The 27994-nt window shown below is 41.8% G+C and overlaps 2 protein-coding genes across 2 annotated transcripts; one reads left to right on the top strand and one right to left on the bottom strand.

The window, feature by feature from the left end:
* The first annotated feature begins 5051 nt into the window (after window positions 1-5051).
* On the top strand, window positions 5052-27994 carry LOC115507820 (NACHT, LRR and PYD domains-containing protein 12). Its single transcript, XM_032592071.1, has 11 exons — window positions 5052-6838; window positions 9494-9583; window positions 13833-13920; window positions 14002-14132; window positions 18107-18277; window positions 20679-20858; window positions 21615-21785; window positions 21883-22053; window positions 22360-22530; window positions 22651-22821; window positions 27288-27994. Exons 1-11 carry the CDS (start codon window positions 5349-5351, stop codon window positions 27367-27369), a joined length of 2916 nt encoding a protein of 971 aa, XP_032447962.1. The 5' UTR covers window positions 5052-5348; the 3' UTR covers window positions 27370-27994.
* On the bottom strand, window positions 12988-14237 carry TEX13B (testis expressed 13B). The gene is made up of 2 exons (XM_030306318.1): window positions 13782-14237; window positions 12988-13680 (listed from the first exon to the last, which is right to left on the bottom strand). The coding sequence occupies exons 1-2, from the start codon at window positions 14235-14237 to the stop codon at window positions 12988-12990; spliced, it is 1149 nt and encodes a 382-aa protein (XP_030162178.1).

A 27994-nucleotide genomic window follows, 5' to 3' on the forward strand; every position in this document is an offset into this window, starting at 1 on the left:
TGCTTCACCAATATACTCTCCCCTATCAAAAATAACTAAATGTTAGAATCATGGCACTCTTCTCTGGCTGTATATTAGAATCAATCACCTGGGGAACCTGAAAAAATCGATGCCAAACCTATCATCAAAGATTCTGATTTTAAAAAAAAGATTCTGATTTAATTTATCAGGAATGTAAACCAGGCCTGGGATTTTTTTTTCAAAAAGCTTTTATTCATTCATTCAATTTATTTAATAAACATTTAATGTCTTTTGTATGCCAAACACTTTCTAGGCATTTACTTCCTAAGCAAGGTATATCAGTTAGCTGTCACCACAGTGATGCATAACAATGACTATCAAATCTTGGTGGCATGAAAAACTAAGAACTGATTAAGTGCTTATTCTCACACTTCTGGAGGCCAGCTGGGATTCAGCTGATTAGTCAGGGCTTTTTCAGACAACTCTGATTTAGGTTAGAGTGACTACTTGCTTCAGGACTATGAGTAAACTCATGTGGCTCTGCTTCATGCATCTCTCCCCAGACCATTGGACTAGCTGGCACTTGTGTCTCTCATGGCTCATCTCACACCAGTGGTAGAATCACAAGAAGGGACATGACCAACTATGCAAGTATATTTCAAGCTCCTGCTTGAGTAACATCTGTGTACACTTCATTAGCCAAAGCAAGTCTCAAGGCTGAACTCAAAGACAAGAGGTGGAAAAATAAGCCCCATTTCTGTTGTGTGGACTTGCAAAGTTCATGGCATAGGCTGAGAATTGAGACCAGTAAATAAACTTATGTGGGAAAGAATGAAAATGAACACTGAGCATTATACATAAGAAAACTTTCAAATGTATTAGAAAGTGGTAAGTAATATTGCAAACAAAATTCTGGAGGGTGGTATGAAGGTGATTTTAATGTGCAGCTAGGGCTGAGAACCACTGATCTTACAGTGTTCAACCTGGAAAGAAACCTGCGCTAACAGTCCCTCAACCATTTTGAAAATAATAAAACAGACCCAGAAAGTAGAAGAATCTTACTTAAGGTCCATAGGTCGATAGTTACAGAAATGGAACTAGGGCTTCTATGTTTCCTAACGCTGTGGACTGTTTCTCTCGTACCACAGTATTCCGATCTATGGTCTTAGAATTCTTCCTTTATTAGTGGCACCAAAAATATGTTGTGGAAAGACACACTCATTCTTTTTTTATCTTGACCCTAGACATTAGAACTTGTACTCTCTAAATCCTGTGCTCCCTTAGTAACCCAATTCAGGGCCCAATTTCACATTTCTTATATTTGTATTGTCCAAAAGTTTACAGACATTCTATCCTCTTTTAGTTTTTTGCCTCTTCAAGTTGAAGACTGTTGGTTTTGATCTATCTTTGTGTGATCCCATAGTCCCACTCTAACAACCTACTTGGTTTATTGGGCCTTCTCTCTTCCCCAACTCTGTAATGCCTTGAGTAGTGTTCCTTGAGTTCCTCTTTACTCTGGGCTTCCACTAGGCCTTTCAGTCATCATTTCTGTTTTGGATTACAGTCTTCTTGATTTGCCAGGATGAACAGTCAAAAGAAAAGAAAAGATATGGAACCTGCTTGTAGTTGGAGTTTATTGTCTGAACAGAAAGGTGAGTAACTGAATGAGGTAAGAAGAGGATACAATCTAGGTAATCCTGTTCATTCTCTTTCTCCTACGTCTCCTCATGGACTTTGGGATTTTTTTTCCGAATCTTTAACGTTGTGTTGCCCGTGTATAGGTGTGTGTATATTGAAATATTACATGGATACAGTATTTGCCTATTAATAATCTCTTTAAAATGTCTCCATATTTTTTATGTTTTCCAAAATGAGGAAAAAGAAAGAAAAGAGACAACTGTGGTTTCTACTGTTTTCCATGATTCCAAAAGCATTTATAATCCTAAAAGACTCTTAAGTCTCTCCCTTTACTGTAACCACAGATTTTCACAGGAGACAGCACAAAAGAGCAAAGAGTGAAGATTGCTGGAGTTCTTCCCCTTGTGGCTGATTCCTGAGCTCCAGGGAATATTTAGTTATGGGGAATAGAAACTGATTATCTTCAACAGACTACTCACTTGCCTGCCCATTTCTGTGACATTCTAATATCTGCCTCTCCAGACTCTGCTTCCTCCCATCCATCTAGCCATACCTTCTCCCAAGTATAAGTCTCACTCTTGCTTTTAAAAGGTGTGCAAGTACTAAAAACCTATAGGAATGTGGAGGCTGTGTGTGTATGTGTATGTGCGTGTGCATGTGAACACATTCACATGTGCCTTCATTTGTGTATTTCTACCTATAAACCTATATATGTAAGTGTTTGGAATGAACGTATGTGTATATGTATTCAAATTGTAGATCATTGTATGTATCCGTCACACTAACATCAGCAGTGCCTTATTCTTTCTCATTAACAAGTTAAGTTCAACAGAAGCTCCAACAGAGGCAGTAGGCTAATGTTCAATGGAAAGCAAAATACCTAAAACAGTCACTTCAGATAATGTATGAGCCTTTAAGTTAATGCCTAAAATTTTCCTTACAGAGCATATAAATGTAAATGTTTATACCCTCAATATATATCTGAGAAGGTCTTACATTTTACTTTACATTGGACATTAGTTATAACTTTGTGGGTGAGTCAGAATAGATGTGAGATGACTTTCTTCCTTGTATTTCTGTCTGGGGAACAGCATGAATGGCTGTAGCAGTGTGGGTAAATTTTTGTATATTTCGTGTTTTGATGTGAAGGTGTATTTGTGCTTCCGTTAATCTCAACTCTTTCCTCCCACAGCTGCTTTAAATTCTCAGGCTTCATTGTCATGGAAGGAGCTCATAGGTAGATGTCTTCTCTCTTTTACTCTTTTTGTTTTGTGAAAAGTGCCTCCTATGAACCTGGCTTCTCATCCCTATTCCACTCCTATTCTTGCCCTGTATTCATTGGGCAGCAGCCTTTTTTTTTTTTTTTTTTGGTAGTATCTATGAAGCTCCAAACTGTTATAACAAATAGGAATTTTATATCAGATAGAATAGGTAATGGAATACCAGGAGGACCTCTGATGGTGGTCAGGCACCAGATGTACAGAATTTTAGATGCACAGGCTAGAATAGACCTATCCAATTCTGGAGTGATCTAAATTGAGGCCATTACGATAGTGGGCCAAATCAAGCCAGGGGCCTATTTTTATAAATAAAGTTTTAGTAGAACCAGCCATGCCCATTCATTTACATATTATCTATGGCTACCTTCTAGCTAAGATGGCAGAATTGAGTAGCTGAAACAGAGACCCAAAAGCCTGAACTATTTACGGAATTTTACAGAAGAAATTTGCTAACAGTTATCTAGATCAGCATTCCCCAAAGCAGTTCTACAGAGCACTATTGTCCAGGAGAAAATAACTTTGCTTTTGGGAAAGGGTTATATAGTCATTTTAGACCAGAAAATGCTGGATTAAACCAAGTTAAACAGCCTTTTTTTTTTCTTTTTTTTACTATAGGTCATTTCAGATCCTTTCACATGCTACATGCGTTGAGAAACTCTAAAAGGAGATAGAGGGTGTATTCCCTTTAACTTATTTGACCACTGGACTTCTTTTCCACAGCTCTCTTACTAATACCTTGCAAAATCGTGTTCAAAGGAACACTTATTTGAGAAATGCTAACTTAGACATTCACTTGACAGAAGTTTGAACTTGATAACTGACTCCTTGGATTATTTTTCTAGTTGCATAAAGTGAAAAACTATGTAATATAGTATTTAAGCATATGGACTATGGCTTTAGACAAACCTTAATCTTAAGTAAGTCTCTATCACTTACTAGCTGTTGAACTTTGGACAAATTATCTAATGCGATAAGCAGGACTGACTACATAATTGATGGGCTATGCTACAAAATGAAAACACAGGACCCCTTGTTCAAAAAATATTAAATCCAAGATAGCGACAGCAGAGCATTATACCAATGGGCCCTTCTGAGCACAAGACCTGTGTGCAGATTGTATACGCATGAACTTATAACCCTGGTAACAAATTTCAGTTTCCTCAACTATAAAATGTGGATAATACCTACTTCATGGGATTATTGCAAGAATTCAATCAGAAATATATATAAAGAGCCTAGTAAAATATCTGGCACAGAATAGGCAGTAATAAATGACTTGTTTTTAATTCAAAAGTATTTATAGCCATATTCAATAACCTATTTGTTGAGTGTCTACTATGTGCCAGGCACCACACTAGGTACTTAGGATATTATGGTGAAGAATACAAATAAGGTCCCTGTCTTCAGGTAGATTATTGTTTAGTGGGAAAGACAGATAAAAAATAAACAACTGTTAATTATGATAAGAGCTATAAAGTGAAAACAAGGTGCTGGGAAAGGAAATAATAGAGAGGATCTGCTTTAAATTGGGTGGTCAAGCAAGTCCTCTTCTAGGAAGTAATGTTTAAGTTGAGATCTGAAGGATAAAAAAAAAAAAAAAAAGCTCTCCATGGAAGTAGCAGAAAGGGTGTTCCAGGCAGAGAGAAAAGCTACTGGAAAGGCCCTGAAGTGGGAAAGAACATGGCATTTGTGAGAAACTAAAAGTAAGCTAGTGTGTCTTTAGGGACTGAGAAGGAGAGTGATTTGTGGCACACCTTGTAGGGTAAGGTTTTGGGTTTTATACGAAGTGCAATGAAAAGCTTTTGAAAGGTTTCAGGTATGGTAGTCACATGATGTAATTGATATTTTTAGAAGATCATGTTGGCTGCTGTGTGGAGAGGAGCCATAGATAAGCTAGAGTAAATGAATAATAGGAGTCTATTTCTTTCTTTCTCCAGGAAAGAGTTAGTAGTACCTTGTATTTGGTTGCTATTTGAGAATGTAGTGATAAATAAGTGTATTGAAGGCTTATGATAGGCCTTGTTAATTGATTGGATGTGGAGGATTCAAGGGGAAAAAAGAAATAAAGAATGGCTCCTAATATTTTTCTGGGCAACTGGGTGACATCATTTAATTGAGATGACATGCCTGCGGAGGGTTTTTTTTGGGGGGGGGAGGGCACCCACACAGAAATCCAGAGCTCAGGTTTAGACATGTAAAATAAGATGTCCAAGTGGAGATGGTGATATTAGTTATAGCTGTTGTTTTGTATTGTTGTCTAGGATTCCGTGATTACTAACTCTTGGTGTCACCTCATTAGATTCCCGGGAAATATTTAGAAAACATCTGAAAGAAAAATACCTAAACATAGGAGTCCATAAATGTTATCATCATGGCAATCATATAGAGTCACGGCTGCTTCTTGTAAAAGAACATGGTATATCAGAAAAGACACCGTGTGGGATTCCTCAACAAGATAATTTTATTGATATGGGACATGTATTTGATCCTGACGAAGAGGGCTGCAGCTCATCCCAAACTGTGGTGCTTCAGGGATGTGCTGGGATTGGGAAAACAGCTGTGGTGCACAAGTTCATGTTTGACTGGGCAGCAGGAATGGTTACTCCAGGAAGGTTTGACTATCTCATCTATGTAAACTGCAGAGAAATAAGCCATATTGCTAACCTTAGTGCTGCTGACCTGATCACTAACACTTTTCAAGATATAGATGGACCAATCCTGGACGTTATTCTTGTGTATCCAGAGAAGCTTCTTTTTATACTTGATGGATTTCCTGAGCTCCAGCATCCTGTAGGTAACCTGGAAGAGGATCTTAGTGCTAACCCCCAGGAGCAGAAACCAGTAGAGACCCTCTTATGTAGTTTTGTGAGGAAAAAACTGTTCCCTGAATCCTCCCTGCTGATAACTGCCCAGCCTGCAACCATGAAGAAGCTCCACTCTCTGTTAAAACAACCTATCCAGGCCGAGATCATTTGGTTTACAAATGCTGAAAAGAGAGCATATTTCTTGAGTCAGTTTTCAGGTGCTAATGCAGCAATGAGAGTCTTTTATGAGCTGCAACAAAATCAAAGCCTTGACATTATGTCCTCTCTTCCCATCATCTCCTGGATGATCTGCAGTGTCCTGCAGTCACAGGAAGATGGTGACAGGAGTCTTATGAGGTCACTTCAGACCATGACTGATGTGTATCTGTTTTACTTTTCCAAGTGCCTCAAAACCCTTACAGGTATCTCAGTGTGGAAGGGACAAAGTTGTCTGTGGGGCCTTTGCTCTTTGGCTGCAGAGGGACTACAGAACCAACAGGTCCTATTTGAAGTCCGTGACCTCAGGAGACATGGGATAGGGGTATATGATATCAATTGCACTTTTCTAAATTACTTTTTGAAAAAATCTGAAGGAAGTGTCAATGTCTACACTTTCCTTCACTTCAGTTTCCAAGAGTTCTTGACTGCTGTGTTCTATGCCCTAAAGAATGACAGCAACTGGATGTTTTTTGATCAAGTGGGGAAAACGTGGCAAGAAATATTCCAACAATATGGGAAAGGGTTTTCATCATTAACGATACAGTTCTTGTTTGGCCTCTTACGTAAAGGAAAGGGAAAAGCTGTGGAAACTACTTTTGGAAGAAAAGTCTCCCCAGGACTTCGAGAGGAATTATTGAAATGGACTGAGAAAGAAATAAAGGATAAATATTCTATGTTACAGATTGAGCCAATGGACTTATTTCATTGTTTGTATGAGATTCAGGAAGAAGAATATGCAGAAAAGATAATTGGTGATTTACAATCAATTATATTGCTTCAACCTTCCTACACAAAAATGGACATTCTGGCTATGTCATTCTGTGTAAAAAGCAGTCACAGTCATCTGTCAGTGTCTCTGAAGTGTCAGCACCTAATTGGATTTGAAGAGGAAGAGCAAGCCTCTGCATTCATGACACCAGTCTTTACACTTAATCAGTGAGTATATTAATGTCTTTTCTCCAATGTTTTGACCTTGAGAAATCATGGGCTTTCTTGTTTATTTCAAGTATTCAGGCACACGATCATTTCTGGTATTGTCAATAAATAAAATGAATCATCTCCACTTTCTATATTTTATGTCAATCAACCCAGTAAGGATTTATTCAATATATATCACATATTAGACACTAGACTAAGTAGACAGTAAAGGAACGTTAACAATTCTGAGCACTTATTATGTATTAGGCACTGTGCTAGCCACTGTGTGTGTGTATGTGTGTGTATATATATTAGTCTTCACTGTTACCTTGTGAATGTACTTTATAATTATAAAAGTGTTATGAGCATGTAAGTCATCAAGATTATCATTGAGGACTCTACTATTTTGGTATTGATGACTGCTATTCTGGAAAAGGTGGTAAACTTAACATTGAATTGGTCATCACTCTCCTCTACATATACTTCATCACTGAGGCCTCAGAGAGCCTCAGGTTAGTAAGGGACAGAATTGTACTCCTGCATATATTGCTGTGAATCCTGGGCTTTTCCCACCAGGCTTCCACCTTCACAAAGGGTTCAAAGAGGCTTAGGTAAACCACTTATTTCATACAGATTCTGTATATTGCAAAATACAGTTCTATTGACTTATTGACCTGTGTTATCTAGAAAATGCCACTGGTCATAAGTCCGTTCTCAATACTTGGGTTAAGATGGACATTGCCACTCCTTTAGTTGTACAACCAGCTGAGAGGTAGGGGACCTTGAGAAGAAGAGAGTGGGCAGAAGGCTCTACTTAGGAAGTGTTAACGCGAGTCTTTTCTCTGATAGTTATATTTCCTCAGTGGGAGTAGCATAGAGGTAGAAATGAGTATGGGGTAGGTGTGTTTGAGGGAAGTGGGAGGGGAAGGGAAGTGCAGCAAGAGTGTTTGGGACTAGAGTGGAAGGAGTAGGAGAGGTTACATGGACTTGGAATTACCAAGGACCTTGGCTACAATGTCTTGATAAATTCAAGACCACTTCAACTGTATATTATAAAGTAAAATGATGGATAAATGCATTGAGAACTTTTAAACACTGGTGGAAACAAAGAGAGGCTTCTGGTTCATTCTAGATTTCCAGAAAATCAGCCTTAAATGGAGTCCCTACCCCAGCCCTATTGCCTTTATCAGGGGGCTTAAACTTTCTTCAAAACTTACCCCAAAATATTCTTTTCACAAGCATGTTGACAGAGAGTTCACTATTGTACTGTTTTAGGTTTATTTTGTTGTTCAAGTGTAATTAACATACAGTGTTATATTAATTTCAGGTGTACTATATAGTGATTCAGTGATTCTGTACATTTCTCAGTGCTTGTCAAGATAAGTGTGCTCTTCATCCCCTTTATTTATTTCACACATCTCCACCCACCTCCCCTCTGGCAACCACCAATTTGTTCTCTGTATTTAAGAGTCTGTTTATTTTTTGTCTCTCTTTTTTTTGTTCATTTGTTTTGTTTCTTAAATTCCACATATGAGTGAAATCATGTGATATTTGTCTTTCTTGGACTAATTTCTTTCACTTAGCATTACGCCTTCTAGATCCATCTATGTTGTTGCAAAAGGCAAGATTTTATTCTTTTTTTTATGGTGGAGTAATATTCCATTGTGTATGTATGTATATATATACATACATATATATGTATTGTTTGTATATATATATATATATATATATATATATATATAAATACACATACACACATACATACACACACACACCACATCTCTATCCATTCATCTATTGATCTACACTTGAGTTGCTTTCATAATATGTCCATTGTAAATAATGCTGCAATAACCATAGGGGTGCATATATATTATCAAATTAGTGTTTTTGTTTTCTTTGGGTATTCCTCAAAAAATTAAACATAGAATTATGTTTAACATATGAACATTTGAACTTTTCTAGTTCAAAACATATGAACTTTTCTAGTTTTTAATGATTAATTATTCTATTAGTACTGACAACCAAAATATAATTATAGTGTAGATAGCTTGGGGAACTCACTTGACTTCTCTGAGCCATCTGCAAAATGATGATTATGATATCCATCATTGTGTTAGGGACCAGATAAGATAATTTTATATGTAAAGTGCTTACCTTGGTGCCTGGCACACAGTAACATGGTTTGTGCTTTGAAGTCAGACAAATCTGAGTGCTGACCTCCATTCTATTCCTACCTATGTGACCTTAGGCAAATATCTTAACTTTTTGTGCCTTAATTTCCTTATCTGCAAAATGGGATAATACCTCCTAAGGACTTTGGAAGAAGTAAATGAATACTAGTATGGTAAACAGAAGCCAAAGTAAGCCTTTTACTTAAAATTTTGTTCTTAACTGTTTTGTTTTAAATTATTTTTGCTTTAGGGGCGCCTGGGTGGCGCAGTCGGTTAAGCGTCCGACTTCAGCCAGGTCACGATCTCGCGGTCCGTGAGTTCGAGCCCCACGTCGGGCTCTGGGCTGATGGCTCAGAGCCTGGAGCCTGTTTCCGATTCTGTGTCTCCCTCTCTCTCTGCCCCTCCCCCGTTCATGCTCTGTCTCTCTCTGTCCCAAAAATAAATAAACGTTGAAAAAAAAATTAAAAAAAAATTATTTTTGCTTTCTCATCTTTTTTAGGTCCTTCAAGCTACACAATTTGCCAGTGTCTCAGCTACACTTGCTCTGCCAAGCACTACGTAATCCATGCTGTAAAATCAAAGACCTGAAGTAAGTTGAACTTTGCTTTAAACACTTAGGTATTTGTAAGGTAGAAACTGGATTGCTAGAAATTGTACCCCCAGCTGATGGGACCTGCAAACAAAATATAACTAGTGCTCAGCTTCTCCATAGCAGAACAGCAAATGATAAGATATGCTACAAACCTAGAAGGGGTAGAGAGTCAGGCACAGATCCCTGTCAGCCCCTCCAGCCTCTGTCCCTTTTGTATATGCTATTTTTGCTGTAGGGAGTGGATGGCAGTCTATAACATCTAAGAGATCTGTGTCTGTGCCCCTCCTGGACCTACCCTCTTCTCCTTCCAGATCCAACTGTCCTCTTCCTTGGTTTTCTTTCAGTTGGGTCCTGTCCCACTCCATGCAGCTCAGTGATCTTTTTCTCTCCCTCCATGCCTCACCCCCATCCCCTGCTGTTATTCCCCAAAGTGCCATTGCTCAGAAACTCCCCACCCACCACGCTGCCTTCCATTCTGTGCTCACTCTCAGGTATCTTGTCTCCTTCACTCCACATCTCAAGCACACAGGCACGAGCTCCCTTGTTTCCAGACCCCTCACCACACAGATCAGTGTCTGTTCTCCTTCCTTCCTTCCTGTCCTAGAGGAAGAGGTGGCCTTTCCAAACCTCCCCAAGCAAGTAAATTCACTTTTTAATTTTTTATTTTTAAGCATTTAATTATTTCACTTTACACAACACAGAAGTATATAAAGATATAAAAGCCCTCCACCCTACTGTCCCATACCCCACCCCACCTTATACCCCAACATCCCCACTCCTGCTTACCATGCCCTGACCATACCTCCCTAGGTAACACCTTGTTTGCTAAATATCTTTCCAGACCTTTTTTTCTATGCCTTTTCAAACATCAATGTGTAACATAAGGCACATATAAACCTATAATATATATATATTATATATATATATATATTATATATATATATATCTATATCTATATATATATATATCTATATATATATATATCTATCCTGCATATGCAGTTACAGAGCTTTGGGGGTTTTGTTTCACACACAAAAAAAAACTGGCCGTCATATTTTATTTTTTATTGAATAGTACAATGGACATGCCTCCCAATGTGGTAAGCAGGGTCTCTCTCTTGTGTGTTGTATGTTTTCAAGCTTTCTTCAGTTGTCTCCTTCCCCATGGTTCAAGTTTCTCCCGTATTAAGAGGAACCCTCTCTCAGCCATGTACCCCATTCCTTCCCTTTACTGCTAGGAGTTCTTGAAGAGCCCCCCTGCCTGCACTTCCTCAATTCCCATTTACTCCTCAGTCCTTGTGGTTTGGGTTCTACCGCTCCCTGGCCCAGATCTGTTCAAAGATCGAAATAATACCAGATCCAATGAATACTTTTCAGTTCCTACCTTAGGGCCTCCCCTGCAGCCCTGGGCACTGCTGAGAATGCTCTCCTTGCATCTCTCTTCCCACTGTCATGACTACTCCTAAGGACCTTGTCGCCTGTATGGTTCCCAGCCAGTGGCAGTTTCACACTCCAGTGGACGTGTGGCAATACCTGGAGACATTTTTGCTTGTCACGACTTGGGGAGTGGGTGCTACTGACCTCTAATGTGCAGAGGTCAGGGATTCTGTCAAACATCCCGCAGTGTACTAGACAGCCCCCTGCAACAAAGAATTATTGAACCTCAAGTGTGAGGAGTGCTGAGGCTGGGAAACTCTGTCTTAGAAGAATATAAACAAGCCCAAAGATATTCCTGAAAATGCAGGTTAGGGATCTTGCCCCCAATCCTGATGGTGGTCCACACCTGCCCCAATAGGAGACAGCCCAAAGTCCTATCCAGGAGCTATGGTGATGAACCAGGGCCATTATAGCTTCAGGCTCTATGTCTGTAGTCCCTGGGTGATGTCCAGGGCTCCTCCAGTTTTCTTACTCTGGTCCAGGTGTGACACCTCACGATCCTTCTACCTGTGGGCTAATCCATACATTTAGTCTCCCTCAACACCACTTAGAATCATGAGAAAGGAAACACAAACCATCCTCTCCCCTTCTCTTTTCCCAGTTTACCCCCTCCCTCTAGACATTGATTTCCCATTGGGATATGTTTTATTTCATTTATGAATTCACTGAGACCTTTGTAACCAGATCCCCCCTCCCACTATTATTCTGGCAGTGGGTTTGGGGAGAGAATTGCTCAGGATAGCACCACACTTTGGTCCATAAACTAGACCAGCAAACCCTCTAGGCACTATCATTTGCTGACTCACCTCCTTGGAAGTGGTAGGGGTTCCCTGTTCAGATCTGTCTGTCCCCAGTTCTGCCACTGGGGACTGGGGAAGATTCTCATGTTTTGGGGCTATACAGCCATAGCAGTTGTCTGCATCTGGTGCTGGTGTCCTCTGTATGTCCTGCTGGTGATTTCATCAGTCCTGAGGGATTTCATCTTAGGGGTGGCAAATCTCTGCTGTGTTGTAAGCCCAGGGTTAACCCCAGGCCTGTTTTGATGGTTTCTTATGATATAACTTGATCAGAACACGAACAAGCTTCCTGTCCAGTTCATTCCGGGAGACTTTTGGGATATAGGAATCCTCACTACCTGTAACTCTCTGATACTCCTCCCCAGCCAGTGTTGACATTTTTCTTGGATGATCTGTGGTTTGTGACTGCTCTTCTTGGTGCCAATTTCTGACCTGGAAATAATCTGGTTACCCAGAGCAGGAACCCACTCAACTTAACTTAAAGGGTATCTGTGTGGATTGGATTTTCATGCAGCACAACTGTAGAAAGACCACCACTGTCTCCATCTCTGGGGTTACAAGATCAACTCCTGTGCTTTCTCTATGCCTTATCTGCTCCCTGGGACCTGATTCTGGTATCCTCTAAGACACTTGGCTTCTATAAAGCACACAGTTCTTCTCTCGGACAGCCGGGGCCAGTCCTTGGCTGTGGCCTCGGCATTCATGACTCTGACCTTGGCCCCAACTCCAAATAACCCACTGCTTCCTTGCCCAACACCACTCTATGAAATTTGCCTCTCTGTTCGAGAACCTGTTTGGCTAAGGATGGGTCAGATGTCCACTCCTCCCATCATATACAGCCTAGGTGGGGAGATGGGTGGATTGTCATATACATGGCTGCTCATGTCCACTAGATACTAGGGCTTAGGAGTAAGAACAAAAGCTACGGTGCTTCTGGGGTATGGAACACTAATGCTCTGGAACACAAAGGGGGTCATCAAAACATGTCTCTCCCTGTCAATCTACACCTTCTCCACTTCCCACCCCACCTCCCTCCCATTCCTTTAGCCCCATTCTCCCACTTATCCCCTTCCCCACTCCACCCAGTCCCCTCCCTCACCTTTCCCCCATCCCTCAAAAATTGATTTTCCACTGGTATAGGTTTCTGTTCTATTTGACATTTCTTAATTTACTGAGGGCTTTGCAGCCAGATTCCCCTCCCACAGCGGAAGCAAATTTCCCTCCTTGAAAAATTCACAGCTTTACACCAAGGGCAGTCCCAATCCCCAGGTCTGCGAAATATGGGAGGTCTTCTATGCTGATAGGGATCAGAGTCTCTCCTGTGTCTTTGGGATTCTTGAGGGTCTTTTCCCTGGGACCCCACATTAGACCTCACACTAACCTCAGAGGGCCTCCAGCGGGGAGATGTCTGAACTGGATTTCCTACGGTGAATGGTGTTGCTGGTGGGACTGGTGTGGGCGCAGGTGGGAAGGGGGAAAAGGGACAGGCGTAGGAGTATGTGAATGAGGCAGGGAGCTGGACAGGAAGGGGTGATGGTGTGACTGTGGCCCTAGGCTTGATGGTCCCAGAGAAATAAAACATGGCTGTTTCCACTGACTTAATATCTCCCTTCCTCTGCCCACTGGCGGTGTAATTTTTCCGCTCCACAGCTCCAAGCAGGTTCATGAGGCCTCCACCTGGCTCCTTTGCAGCTTCTGCCCCTTCTGCATTCTTCTGTCCTCTTCTTCCTCTTCCTGCAGTGCCAGTAGAAGCAGTAGAAGTGGCAGCAACTCCCGCCTCCTCTACCTCACCTGCTCCTTCTGTCCTAGTGGCCAGGCCTGGCTCCTCTGAGACCTGGACCTGCTTCTGCAGAGACTGCAGCTGTGGGAGAAAAGTGGGCAGTGTTGAGACCCATTCTGGGGGTGGTGAGGGGATGGGGCAGGGAGATAGGGCAGGGATCAAGCAGAGATAATCTTTAAGACCTGGAGGAGCTTCCACTTCAGGAAATCCCGTTCTGTCTGCACCTCTTCCAGGTTGGCCTGGGCCATCTGTAGCTGGAAGGCTGCCTCTTTGTGCTCCATCTCCTGCTGTGTAGTGAACTCCTTTAGGTCTGAGGCCGAGGTCTGTGCTGTGGTCTTATGCAGTTTGGCGAAGTCATGCAGCCAGTGTACCCTGTGCTTGTGTAACTGGCCCTGCCTGCAGGCAAAGCGCACACCTAGGGCCAGGCTGCTCCAGGCACAGGCGTCTTTGGCCTCACTGGACACTGCGCTGTCCTCCAGGATGGCCTTGAGCTTGTTCTCCACTTCCTCCCAGGGCAAGGATGTATTCTCCAGGTAGAACTCCGGGCCTTTTGTGTGCCCAGACATCTTCTCATTGATGAAGGTTACCACTTTGCTGTGCTGGAACCCACCACTGGGGTCGTCGGGTTTCAAGGCCATGATGACTGAGAACCTTAGGGGTTTGGCTGGCCCTGCAGAAACGAACAAACCAGTTGTCCCGTAGACCCCCCCTTGCCCCTCTCCCCTTGTCCCCCTTCCCCTCCCTCTTTATCCCCCTTCCCCTCCTCCTCCCCCTTGCCCCCCTCCTCCCCCGTCCTGCCCTCTTGTCCCCCCAGCCCCCTCTGTCCCACTCCCTCATCCTACCCCCTCCCCTGACCCGCCACCTCCTCCCTACCCCACCCCGCTTCCCCATCCCGCTGCCCCCCCGTCCTGCCCCCTTATCCCCCCCTGCCCCCGTCCCACCCCCTCCCCCATCCTGCCACATTGTCCCCACACACACACCCCACCTCCGCCTCCCTCGTCTGGTCCCCTTGTCCCCCTTTCTCCAGTCCTACCCTCTCGTCCCCTCCCCCACCCCGCGTTTCCAACCATCTGTTTGCCCTGCCCCTCCTCCCTCAGACCCTCTGAAAGGTCCACTGACTGGTTTGCCCCACCCTAGTACACCTCCAGCCGGGGCCAGATGGGGTGCAGGCTAACCATACCTAACCATACCTACCTAATAAGCCCAAGCAAGAGGGTACTTTTCCCTCCAAGGGCTTGAGAAAAAGGAAGTCTTGGGGCCAATTCTGGAATCTTTTACTCTGGGACTGTTCCAACTTCCAGTGATAGTGGGGGTGGGAGGGAATGTGAGAGGAAGGTTCTGTCCCAACTCCAGGACATAAGAGGACCTGCTATATTGTTGAAAGTCCTTGAAAGCCGGAAATAGCAGGAGTGGTCAGAAAAGACTTAGAATCAAGAACGTAAAGGACTTGTAATCAAACACAAGAAGTTATGCGCACCCCACCATAATGCTTTGTCCCACACCAGGGGGCCCGTCCCTTCTAGAGATGGAATTTTCTAGAACAAGAGGCAGCCCCAATCCCCCAGTGGCCTTCTGAATGCCTTGGAGGAAGAATGTGGAGCTAGGGAACAGCTTCATTGCCCATTGGCCCAGCACTGAATATTGTAGTGACCCTAAATGGTCATAAATCTTGGCTGCTTCACCCTCAAACCATGTCTTGAATCTGTCCACCTTTGCTGCCCCCACCATCCTAGGTCAGCTGCCCCCACCATCCTAGGTCAGCTACCCCTACCCTATTTCTTCCCTGGACTGCAGCCCTCTGATATCTGGTCTGTCTCCTGCTTCCTGGCATTAGAGGGATATGACCATCTCACTTTATTTTTTTTTTTTTTTTTTTTTTTAAAGTAACTAACTGTTTTATTTTATTTTATTTTTTTTTTTTTTATTTTTTTTTTTATATGAAGTTTATTGACAAATTGGTTTCCATACAACACCCAGTGCTCATCCCAAAAGGTGCCCTCCTCAATACCCATCACCCACCCGCCCCTCCCTCCCACCCCCCATCAACCCTCAGTTTGTTCTCAGTTTTTAACAGTCTCTTATGCTTTGGCTCTCTCCCACTCTAACGTCCTTTTTTTTTTTTTTTTTTTTCCTTCCCCTCCCCCATGGGTTCCTGTTAAGTTTCTCAGGATCCACATAAGAGTGAAACCATCTCCACTGACTTTCTGAAGCCTTCTGTATAAATCAGACAGACTTCAGGTTTAGTCCTGAAGTCCTTTGCCACTTACTATATGACTTTCTGCTGTAAATGAATCTTAGTTTCTATCAATGGGCCTACTGCAAGGACAAATGACAAAATACATTGTAAACTTGATGTAATTTTTTCTATGATCACATTTTTGTAAAATAAAATCTGTGTGTGTGTCTGTATGTTTCTATGATCTTGGAGAAAGGAGTGGGAGGGTATACACCAGACTCTTAACGTTGGTTATCTCTGGGAGGTGGAATTGGAGAGGAGGTTTGGAAAAAGGTTTTATCTTTTTTTAAAAAAATTTTTGACATTTATTCATTTTTGAGAGAGAGAAATGCAGTGTGAGCAGGGGAGGGGCCGAGAGAGAGAGGGAAACACAGAATCAAAGCAGGCTCCAGGCTCTGAGCTGTCAGCACAGAGCCTGATGTAGGGCTTGGACCCATGAACCGGGAGATCATGACCTGAGCCAAAGTCGGATGCTTAACTGACTGAGCCACCCAGGTGCCCCAAAAAAGTTTTTATCTTTTAAAATACATCTTCCTATGATTTCACTTGTTACAAAGAACATATGTATGCATGCATTAAAAACCTGGAAATTCGGGTGCCAAAATTTTAACAGTGGTTATTTTGGGGTGATAGGAATATAGTACTTAAAAAAACTTTATTCTTTACGTTTTTCTCTATCATAGAAATTGTTTATAGTAAGCATATATTATGTTTTTAAATTTTTAACTACTCTTTGATAACTTATGATCATTGTAAATACATTTTAAATACCTATAAAGTAAATGTCTCCCTGTAATCTCACCCTTTCCCAACCTAGAAGATAACCACTGTTAATAATTTGATATATATGTGTCTGTGTGTGTGTGTGTGTGTGTATATATCCTTCTAGTCTTTTTTTTTAATGTTTATTTACTTTTGAGAGAGAGAGTGTGAGTGGGGGAGGAGCAGAGAGAGAGGGAGACACAGAAACCGAAGCAAGCTCTAAGCTCTGAGCTGTCAGCACAGAACCCAATACGGGGCTTGAACCCACGAACTGTGAGATCATGACCTGAGCTGAAATTGGACGCTTACCGACTGAGCCACCCAGGCGCCCCTGTCCTTCTAGTCTTTTAAAATAGGCCATAGCAAATACAGTTGACCCTTGAACAACAGGGAGTTTGAACTGTGGAGGTCCACTTATATGTGGATTTTTTTTAAATAAATTCAGAGTAGTACTATAAATGTATTTTCTCTTATGATTTTCTTAGTAACATTCTCTTTTATCTAGTTTACTTTATTGTAAGAATATAGTATGTAATATATATAACATACAAATACATGTTAATTGATTATTGTTAAGGTTTCTGGTCAATAATAGGCTATTAGTAGTTAAGTTTTGGGAGAGTCAAAAGTTGTAGTCAAAAGTTTTCAACTCTGTGGAGGTTGAAGCCCCTAATCCCCTGAGTTGTTCAAGGGTCAGCTGTAATTGGAAGTTTCTCAAACAAAACATCCTCTGTCTTGTCTCTGGCCTTTGCATCTCTTGGCCTTTGCACTGGCTGCTCCATGAGTGGATTGTCCCTCAGCCCCTCCTCTTCCTCCTGCTTCCATTCTCTTCATCCAGCTGTTCAATTTGTCTTCCCCTTTCACAACAGCACTCAAATATTTATTTTTTTATAAATATTTCTTGATCCTCCAACCCCCACCCCAAGCTAGGTTGAATTGTACTACCTTTCTGTGTCCCCATGATACCTTATGCATACCACTTGAAGTACTTTTCACACTGTATCCATGATTTTCTAATTTTTTTGCCCCATTAACTGGACATTCTTGAAGGCCAAGTTGGGGTCTTAATTATTTTTGTGTTTTTAGCATTTGGCACAGTGGTAAGCACCCAATAAATAGTTGAATGGATTGAAAAAATTCATTACATCAGTAAGGTACAAACAGGTACCTTTAAGGGGAGTCCTATTTTCTTTCTTCTCTGAAATATCTTTTTCTCCACACAGACTGATTTTCTGCCACCTCACAGCTTCTTGTGGTAGGGACCTCTCTTTAGTATTTGAAACTAACCAGTATTTGACAGATTTGGAATTTGTAAAAAATACCCTGGAAGATTCAGGAGTGAGGCTTCTGTGTGAAGGATTAAAGCAGCCAAACTGTGTCTTACAGACATTGAGGTAACTGATAGCAGGAGATTTTGTTTTCTCTGTTCATATCATTTTTTGTCAATTTCTGTTTGCATGTGGGGAGAGCATGAACAAGATGATGAGGTCATTCTTCTTTTCTCTGAAGGTTGTACCGATGCCTTATATCTCCTGCTTCTTGTGGGGCACTAGCAGCTGTTCTCAGCACCAGTCAGTGGCTCACTGATCTGGAATATAGGGAAACAAAATTGGAAGCTTCAGCTCTGAAATTGCTCTGTGAAGGCTTAAAAGATCCAAATTGCAAATTACAGAAGCTCAAGTAAGTTGTAACTGTTAGTTTCCTTACTGCAAGAAAAAAAATTTAAATATGCAACTCAAAATGGACATTTTGTGATCAAAACATTTCAAAGAGTCATGGAGAGGAAGAATAAAAAGTGACAGTCCCTAAAATTGTTTCTATGCAACAAGTTTAGGAAGAGAATTTTCATTGTAAGTAACAATAACATCAATGACTATAATAATAACCCACACTTATTGAACAGTTACTTTGTGCTAACCATTGTGCTGAGTGCTTTGTATCCACTATTTCCTTTAATTATTATCCCCATTTTAGCAGATGAGGAACTGGAGACCTAAGATCATAAGACTAAATAACATGGTAAAGGCACAATTCAACGTTTATTTATTTTTGGGACAGAGAGAGACAGAGCATGAACAGGGGAGGGGCAGAGAGAGAGGGAGACACAGAATCAGAAACATGCTCCAGGCTCCGAGCCATCAGCCCAGAGCCTGACGCGGGGCTCGAACTCACGGACCGCGAGATCGTGACCTGGCTGAAGTCGGACGCTTAACCGACTGCGCCACCCAGGCGCCCCTAAAGGCACAATTCAAAACTGACATGTGTTTGACTTCAAAGTCCATGGTAATGATTTTAATAAAAAATTTATCATATACATGTTAGGGTTCTCTAGAGAAACAGAACAAATAAGATATATACAAAATATGCAGTTGACTCTTGAACAATATGGAGGTTGGGGTGCCACTCCTACCCCCGCCAGTTGAAAATCCACATAGAACTTTTGACCTTCCAAAAACTTAACTACAAATAGCCTACTGTTGACTGGAAGCCTTATTGATAACATGAACAGTCAACTAACACATTCTGTATATATGTATTATATGCTGTATTAAAACAAAGTAAGCTAGAGGAAAGAAAATGTTAAGAAAATCATAAGAGAAAAATACGTTTACAGTACTATACTGTATTTATCAAAATTCGTGTTTAAGTGAACTTGTGCAGTTCAAACCTGTGTTGTTCAAGGGTCAACTGTATAGAGAGATTTATTCTAAGGAATTGGCTCATGTGGATTATGGTGGCTGTCAAGTTCAATATCTGCAAGGTAGGTCAGTAGGCTAGAGACACAAGGAAGAGCCGACGTTGCAGCTTAAGTCTGAAGGCATTCTCCTGGGAGAATTTTGTCTTCTTCCCAAGGAGGTCAGTCTTTTTCTAGAAAACCTTTCAACTGATTAGATGAGGCCCATCCAAATTATGGAGGGTAAATTACTTTACTCAAAGTCTACTGATTTCAATACTAATCTCATATAAAAAGGACCTTTCCAAATACATCTAGAATAATGTTTGACCAAATGTCTGGACATATGACCCAGCCAACTTGAGGCATAAAATTAACTATCATAATATATATGTGGGTTTTTTAAGGCAAAACCTCTTTAGCATTGAAGCTTTAAAAAATCCACTTTGAAACTTTTTTTTCTGGCAGAATGCCTCTATTTAAAATTTCTAAATTGGGGAGATACAGACATGTGTACTTAGCCCTCCTTCAAAGCTAAGGTTGGAGCCTGGTAACTCAAGAGAAAATTGAGGACTCGAAAATTGTAGTGTATATCATAGAAATTTTTTTAAATGCTGGAAGAAAAAGTTGATGGGAAATAGTTCAAGAAATTGAACTACTTAATATGGAGAAACAAAGATTTAGAAGACAGGAAGGTTGGTAAAAACCACTCTTCATCCCAAACAAGGAATATCATGTGGAGGATAATGATGGGCTGGGTCTCTGTAAGGATGGACAATTAATTAATAATGGACTTAAAATTTTTTTATGTTTCTTTATTTTTGAGAGAGAGAGAGAGAGAGAGGCAGAATGTGAGCAGGGGAGAGGCAAAGAGAGAAGGAGACACAGAATCCAAAGCAGGCTCCAGGGCCCCAGCTGTCAGCACAGAGCCTGACACAGGGCTCAAACCCACGAGCCATGAAATCATGACCTGAGCCAATGTTGGATGCTTAACCGACTGAGCCACTCGGGCACCCCGATAATGGACTTTTAGATAAGAGGCAAGATCTTTTGACTATGAAGCTTATTAAGGATATTATAGTACCCCCCCCCACCCCCGGGATTTGAGAGAAACTGTAAGATAGAATTATAAATTCATGCAGGGAGTTAAAATAAGATTAGGTTGCCTTGATGTTTCTCCCAATACTTTTTTTGAGGGGCAGTCAACACTTACTGAATTCCTACTGGGGGACACAGTATTGTGGGAGCAATGTATAACTCTTTCCTCTGGAGGTTGTGACATACTCAAGGTTGGCAGTCTTGTATGGGTGGGCCTTTATTTTCTCTGCTCATGAGGTATTGTGGCAGGGGGTGAGTAGGATGGTAAAACAGCCAGTTTTATCTCTGTTCATCTTTCTTTCTCTCCAGGTTGTGTGCTAGCTTTCTCCCTGAAAGCTCAGAGGTTGTTTGCAACTATCTTGCCTCTGTTCTCATTTGCAATCCAAACCTCACTGAGCTTGACCTGAGTGAAAATCCCCTGGGGGATACAGGGGTGAAGTATCTTTGTGAAGGTCTCAGACATTCCAACTGTAAAGTGGAGAAACTAGAGTAAGTTTCTTAGAACTGTCTGGTAGCATCTTATGACTATTGAATTTGTCAAGTGCCTGCTGTGTGCCAAGATCTATGCTTGGTGCTTGGCAGAAGTTATTTCATCTAATTCACTCTTTCCAATAACCTTAAAAAATGGATTTGTATTTCCATTGTACAGATGAGGAAATTGAAGATCACAGGGAAAAGTGATTTGTCCAAAGTCACAGCACTCGAAAGTGGTATGGTCAGGATGTGACTCTAAAATCTTATCATGGGGAAAAGTGACTTGTCCAAAGTCACAGCACTGAAAAGTGGTATAGTCAGGATGTGACTCCAAAATCTGTCTCCAAATCTCATGCTCTTTCCATTATATTACCATCTTGCATGCTTACAAGAATGCCACTACTTAAATATTAATTCTATAAAGAACACCTACTATGCACCCAACACTGGACTAGATGTAGGTAGTTTTGTCAGAAGGACAAGTGACAAGGCTGCCCTTAAGGGCACACAGATATGAAACAATTGGAGAACAACACAGCAGTTCATTCAATGTGTAATGAAGTGCCCAACACTGTGGAATCATTTAGAAATGCCAGATGAGCCCAGGGAAAGGTAGAAGGTCCCTATGAGCTGGAGACCTCAGGAGGAGTCTTTGTGAAGGAGCTGCACTAGGAGCTGGAACTTGAAGGATGGCTAGAACTTAGTTATATGGGGAGGCTAGGAAAAGCTAAATGCAGCAGTGGCTGATTTTTCTTCTTTTTCTCTTGGTAGCTTGAGCACATGTTACCTAACAGATGCTAGCTGTATGGAGCTCTCTTCTTTCTTGCAAGTGAGTCAGACTCTAAAAGAGTTGTTTGTGTTCGCCAATACCCTAGGGGACATAGGAGTACAGCATCTCTGTGAAGGTCTGCAGCATGCACAGGGTATAATCGAGAGTCTTGTGTAAGTGTCTACTTATCCTTGTTCTCATGGGCCTTGGCATTTGAAGTTCAGTGGGACTCTATGGTTAACAGCCACCTTGGTATCCCCATTCCTCCAGGCTTTCCCAGTGTTCCCTTTCTGCGGCTTGTCGTGAGTCCCTCGCCCAAGTCCTGAGATCCACCCGGAGCCTGACAAGGCTGCTTCTAATTAATAACAAAATTGAAGATTTGGGACTGAAATGGCTGTGCGAAGGATTAAAACAGCCTGACTGTCAGTTAAAGGATCTGGCGTAAGTATCATGGACTATAGCCACAGGCTGAGTTTCCTGATGTTTCAGCAACTCTTAAAATTAAATGAGTATTTTTTGGCCTGGTGATTGAATCTCCAAGGAAGCAATAATTGAAGATCCAAATAATTCGGGGGGGAATAAATGTTCCTCTACTCCACAATCTCTGCTTGGACCTGGCCCAGGGGATTTTTTTTTTACACGACACTCTGAGTTTCTAATGTGTTTTTCCAGTGGGCAAATAGAATTTCTAAAGTGACTCAGTGCAGATGAAATGATGCCAGCCTTCTCTACCTTACTTCCCGGCAGACTGTGGACCTGCCACCTGACTGGAGAGTGTTGTCAGGATTTGTGCAATGCACTCTACACAAATGAGTACCTGAGAGACCTTGACCTCAGTGATAATGCCTTAGGGGATGAGGGTATGCAGGTGCTGTACGAAGGGCTGAAACACCCCTCCTGTAAACTACAGACCTTGTGGTAAGTGCACAGGGACCCTTTATTCACCAGGCTCTTGTTCCAGGCTATATATGAAATGGAGGGTCTTTTTGGAACTTGGGATAAAACTGATTTCTTCCTCAAATCCCTAATCCTCCTTAGGTTAGCAGAATGTCATCTCACAGATGCATGCTGTGGAGCCCTTGCCTCTGTCCTCAACAGAAATGAGAACCTGACACTGCTATACCTAAGTGGAAATGACCTCAAGGATTTTGGAGTGCAAATGCTGTGTGATGCACTGATTCAGCCAATATGTAAACTACAGACATTCTAGTAAGTTAATGTGGTGGGAGAAGTGGGAGGGAGGGGGTCAAGGCAGACATGTTGGGTTTGATCATAGGCTACTGCAGTGGGGAAAGAAGAACTGAGAGCAAGCCATGCCGAGGCAAAATATCAAAGGAAGTGAAATTACCAGTAGGCCTCCTCCTTGGACATGGGGCCAAAGAGAGAGGCAGAGAACAGGCAGCACTGGATCTCACTGCTAAGAAAAGCAGCATGGTGTAGGAAAAAGAATATCAGATCTAGATTCTTTTAGGTCTGGCTTAAATACTAGGTTTAGCATCTACTAGCTACATACCCATGGTTACTTAACCTCCCTGCACTTAAGTATCCTTGTCTGTAAAATGGAGCTAATACTAGTACTTGACTATCTGGTGTTGACATGGGGATTGAATGAAGTGAAACATTAATTATAAATGCACCCAGTACAACCTTTGGCACATAGATGGTGCTCCATAAATGTTAGATTCTTTCCCTTTTCTCTTCTAATACTTGCTAGAGGTCTTAATGTTTACATTTGAGAGTCTTCAAGACTCAAGGAAATGAAGCTATAATGATGCAATGATAGGAAGTAGAGGTCTTGACCCTTTCTGGTCAATGTCCATCTGCCAGCTCAGCAGGCTGGCATTGACACACAAAGTCATTCTTAATTAGGATACAGCTATGCTGTGTTGGCAGCTAACCAGTGACCAAACGGCCATTCATTTCTGGAATTCAGAACTGGAACACATAATGGAAAATAAAGGCCGAGTGCAAAAATTCCACATTCAAGGCCAATTTGATGGATTGAAGCATAAATGCAAACAACATAAAGGCCTGATTACAAGTATGGCTGAAACAGAAGCTGGTTCTCTACTAGCAAAGTGAAGTATGTTAGTTTCAAAGGCTTGGAAGTGTGGTGATTACTGCCCAGAAAGGGGGAGTTACTCACAACATGATAAGCGTCAGGGATTTAGGGACCTTCATGGTGTCTTTCTCAAAAGAAATAACTGCAGCCTATATTGTTAGCAGGTTGGAATAAGCTTAATGACCAATCCTAATGTTTCTTTAAATATTGAGTAATTTAATGTGGTAGCATTCTATATTGTGTGTGCTTCAGCAATGGTCCTAAGTGACAGCAAGGAGAATTTTTTTTTGTTGTGATGGCATGCCATTATTTGCTTTTTTATTGTAAATTGTTATGCTGTTTCCTGTATCTCTTGCTCTTTGCCTTTTAACCAATGTGCTTCCATTGTGTTTTCATGCCAGCCTTCAAACCTTTATAACTTGTCGATCAATAAGTTGATAACAGTGGGCAATAATAGCTCAGAATACAAAACAAAGGACACACACACGCACACAGAATAGACACCATTAACTGACCTCAAATCAGTTTTGAATGTTAGAGTATATATAAAACAAACAACACTGAAATTAATAGAAATATATACTTATCCACGTAAGGTGAGAGGAAACTATGGATGATTTAATGCTGTGGTAGGATAGAGATGGAGTAAATCCAGGAGAGCCTTCTAAAAGGGGGAAATTCTGCTGGAAGTTGCAAAGGCTGGAGGAAAAAGGTTATTTTCTAAGAGCTGCTTGAGTGTGAGGCTGAATCTTATTCCTCATTGTATTCTCCCCCTGCCCCAATAAAAAGTTCCTGGCTCATTGCTTTGCATATAGTAAATACATACAGAAGATCAATTAGTAATTTAGAGCATCTAGAGGCAAAGAGACAGTTAATGATATATCCAATAAAGACTATGTGTCTAGACATTCAAAAGGTCAAGGAATAAAAGAGATTGTGGCCTCAGAGGACAGAGCTCACCTTCATTCATTCTACCAGTATTTGCTGAATATGTGCCATGTACTAGGCAAGTGTGCCAGGTGCTAGGAGACAAGAGTGAATAAGACAGGAGACATGATCTGTGCTCTTCAGGGGCCAGTGGGCTTAGTGGTAGAGACAAGCACATAAACTGAATAATGCAATAAGGGGATCGTAAGGTCTTGAGGGAGTCATGGCAGGAGACAACCCACCCAGTCCAAGACGGGCAGGGAAAACTTCTTGGAGGAAGGACCACCTGAGTTAAGTTTCAGGACTATTGCCAAGAGAAATAGTGGTAAGGATGGAGAAGGGTAGTCCAAGCTCAGGAGATGCATGAGCAAGATAGCCAGACAATAAACAGTACAGTTTATGGTACTTGATAGGGAAATGGGTGGGAAATATCCAAGGAGTTTGCTATTTCTGGAGCATAAAGTACAAAGCAGAATGTGTCAAGAAGTGAGACTTAGGGGGTAGGTAAGGCCTGTATGCCATATGTGATTAGTAAGACCTGTTAGCAGAATTCTGGGTACAAATTCAGCCCTTGCTCTCGTTCTCTCTCTCTCTCTCTCTCTCTCTCTCTCTCTCTCTCTCTCTCTCTCCCCCATCTCTGATACTCTAGCAGTGGTACATTTTGAGGCCTCTCCTCACGTTTCCAAAATTGGTCCCCAAGGTAGAGCTAGTTTTGCTTCCAAAGTTGGTTGAAGAATCAGTCCACTGCTGCTGCTGTTTCTCGCTGCCACAGGGGGCTGATCCTAAGAACTGAATCTAACCAGTCCCACAGAAGTTTGGTTACTAGACTGTGATGCCCTGGCTGGTCTGGATCCCTGCTAGCCATGCAGTGCCATTATACTTGGGCTTTAAGGCTACAGGTATTATTAGTCCACACCCAAACATACAGCCATTGTTCTCTAAAGTACTGTATATGTCAGGGTGGTTGGGTCTAGAGGAGCTCCTGGAATCAGCCACAGATACAGATACACACACACTCTCTCTCTCTCTCTCTCTCTCTCTCTCTCTCTCTCTATATATATATATATATATATATATATATGAAACCTGCCCTTGCCCCACAAAGACATAGGCCCTTGAGTTGAGTCAGGGGACCCACTTAAACCTTCTTTCTTCAAGATAATCTTATTTTATGGGCTGTGGTGCCTTTCACTGGCACTGGGTCTTGGATAAAGGCCCCTAGCTCACCCTGATATGTGTTCCTAATTCTAAATTTGGAAAGAAGGGGTTGATAATAACTGGTCTCTTAACTCCCAGAAGACCTCTGGGCTTCCTAAGCATATTGGCCTACCTCTTGCCCAACAGTGAGCTCTATACATCAAGAGGTAAGGCAATTTTTGCTAAGTCAGTAAAAAAAAAATTCTGAAGGTCTTGTTACACTTTTGTGGCATTAAATATCTACTTACTGTACAATTTCATAATTAGCATGGTTACTCATTTCACTTTGCTAGATAAAGATTAGCTTCTATCCATTAAAAACTGAAATCTTTACCTCACTACACACTTGAAAGAGCTGTACCTTCTTTTGTAGTCAATGGGACACACATATGGAGTTTGCAATGTGGGAAGTTTTCTAGTAGGTGGGCAGTTGGATATAGGAGTGTGCCTTGGAGATGATAGATGAAGCCATGGCAATGGATGAGATCCTCTGGGGAGAGTGAGAAGAACCTCTGAGGAACATCTCTGGGGAATTAGCCCTGGGAAATACCAACTTTTTAAGAAGTGGGTATGGGAAAGAAAACCCATGGAGTAAACCAGGAGAGAAACGGTGTCCTGGAAGCTATGGGAAAAGTGAATTTCAAGGAAGAAGTGCTCAACAGTATCAAATGCAGCAGAGAGGTTCAAGAGGACGAGTACTGAAACATATATCCATTGGGTTTAGTAATTTGGAGGCCAGAGGGGACTTTCTAAAGGGCTGGTTTAGTGGCATGGTGGGGCCAGAAACCAGACTGCAGTGACTGGAGGATAGGAAGTAAGGAGGGGAGAAGGAGCAGAGACTAATCCTTCAAGAAGTTTGTGAAAAGGAGGGGCACCTGGGTGGCTTAGTTAAGTGTCCAACTGTGGCTCATGTCATGATCTCACAGTCTGTGGGTTCAAGCCCTGTGTCAGACTCTGTGCTGATAGCTTGAAGCCTGGAGCCTGCTTCGGATTCTGTGTCTCCCTCTCTCTCTGCCCCTCCCTGAACTTGTGCTCTCTCCCTCTCAAAAAAAAATAAACATTAAAAAAATTTTTTAAAAGTTTGTGAAAAGGAGAAGAGATGTAGGGCTATGGCTGGGAGGACTGGTGGAACTGCAGGAAGGAGGGAGAGAGTTGGTCTTTTCCTTTTCTGGCTCATTGAGGATAGGCAATTAATGTAGTCTGAGTGAAAGCCCATAGAGAGGGAGAGGTTCCATATATAGGAGCAGGAACTAATGGACTGATGCAATGGGGCCTTGGACAAAGTCAGAGAGGGACAAGAGTGAGGGTCCAAGAGGAAGTTTTCTCAAGGAAAGGAGCTAAGGCTAAGGGAGGCAGTTGATGTGGGTGAAGTAACTCAGTGGTGGTGCTATGGAGCAAGTGGAATGGGAATCTTATCCTTGCGGATAGGAAAGCTACTGAAGGCATCTGCTGGCTTGACTTGACACAAGATTCTTTTCATTTTTCATAGCATTGACACGGATCATTTACATGAAGAAACGTTCAGAAAGATGGAAGCTTTAAAAATGAGCAAGCCTGGAATCACATGGTAGTTTCCAAGGAAAGCCCCTGAATCAGCTGCATATAGACTCCCTCGATCTGCCCCCATCTTTAACAGTTGTGCAATATTCTTGTTCTAAACCTGTTAACCATTGCCAAGGACCCTAGTGTGAAACAAACATCAGTGATTTCTATTTCTTACATAGAATCATCCACTAAGTAGGATGTGAAAGGCAGAGGCACTTTAGTTCAAATGTCTTCAGCAATAATACCTTACATTTATATGTTGTGTTATAATGTTTACTGTGTTCTCACAGAAACCCTCAAAAGTGGGAAGATGAGGCTCAGAGAGGCTGTGACTAGCTCTAGGTCACACAGCTCATTAGTGGGAGAATTGGGACTGGAATCTAGCCAGGTTTTACAATACCCAGACCAGACAGAGAAACAATAGAAAAAGAATGTGAAGGAGTCAACTTAAAGAAACAAGATACTTGAAATGATTAAAGGGCAAGAGTGTATACAAACATATATCTTATGGTGCTGATTTTAAGTAAAACTAATTCACAAAGGAAAGAGTGGAATGAGTTCCATTAAAAGGGAAAGGCTTCATGGAGATGCAACTTGATGTGGGCCTTGAGAATGAGCAGGATTGAGATGGGGGGAGATACATAGGCCAGT

This window comes from Lynx canadensis, chromosome X, assembly GCF_007474595.2.
Source record: "Lynx canadensis isolate LIC74 chromosome X, mLynCan4.pri.v2, whole genome shotgun sequence".
NCBI lineage: Eukaryota > Metazoa > Chordata > Mammalia > Carnivora > Felidae > Lynx > Lynx canadensis.

Coding starts and splice junctions, on each gene's coding strand:
- LOC115507820 (XM_032592071.1), top strand. CDS start 5,349: ATGGGACATGTATTTGATCCTGACGAAGAGGGCTGCAGCTCATCCCAA. Junction 18,278..20,678: donor TGCAAATTACAGAAGCTCAA/GTAAGTTGTAAC, acceptor CTTTCTCTCCAG/GTTGTGTGCTAGCTTTCTCC. Junction 22,054..22,359: donor TGTCAGTTAAAGGATCTGGC/GTAAGTATCATG, acceptor ACTTCCCGGCAG/ACTGTGGACCTGCCACCTGA.
- TEX13B (XM_030306318.1), bottom strand. CDS start 14,237: ATGGCCTTGAAACCCGACGACCCCAGTGGTGGGTTCCAGCACAGCAAA. Junction 13,681..13,781: donor TGAAGTGGAAGCTCCTCCAG/GTCTTAAAGATT, acceptor TTTCTCCCACAG/CTGCAGTCTCTGCAGAAGCA.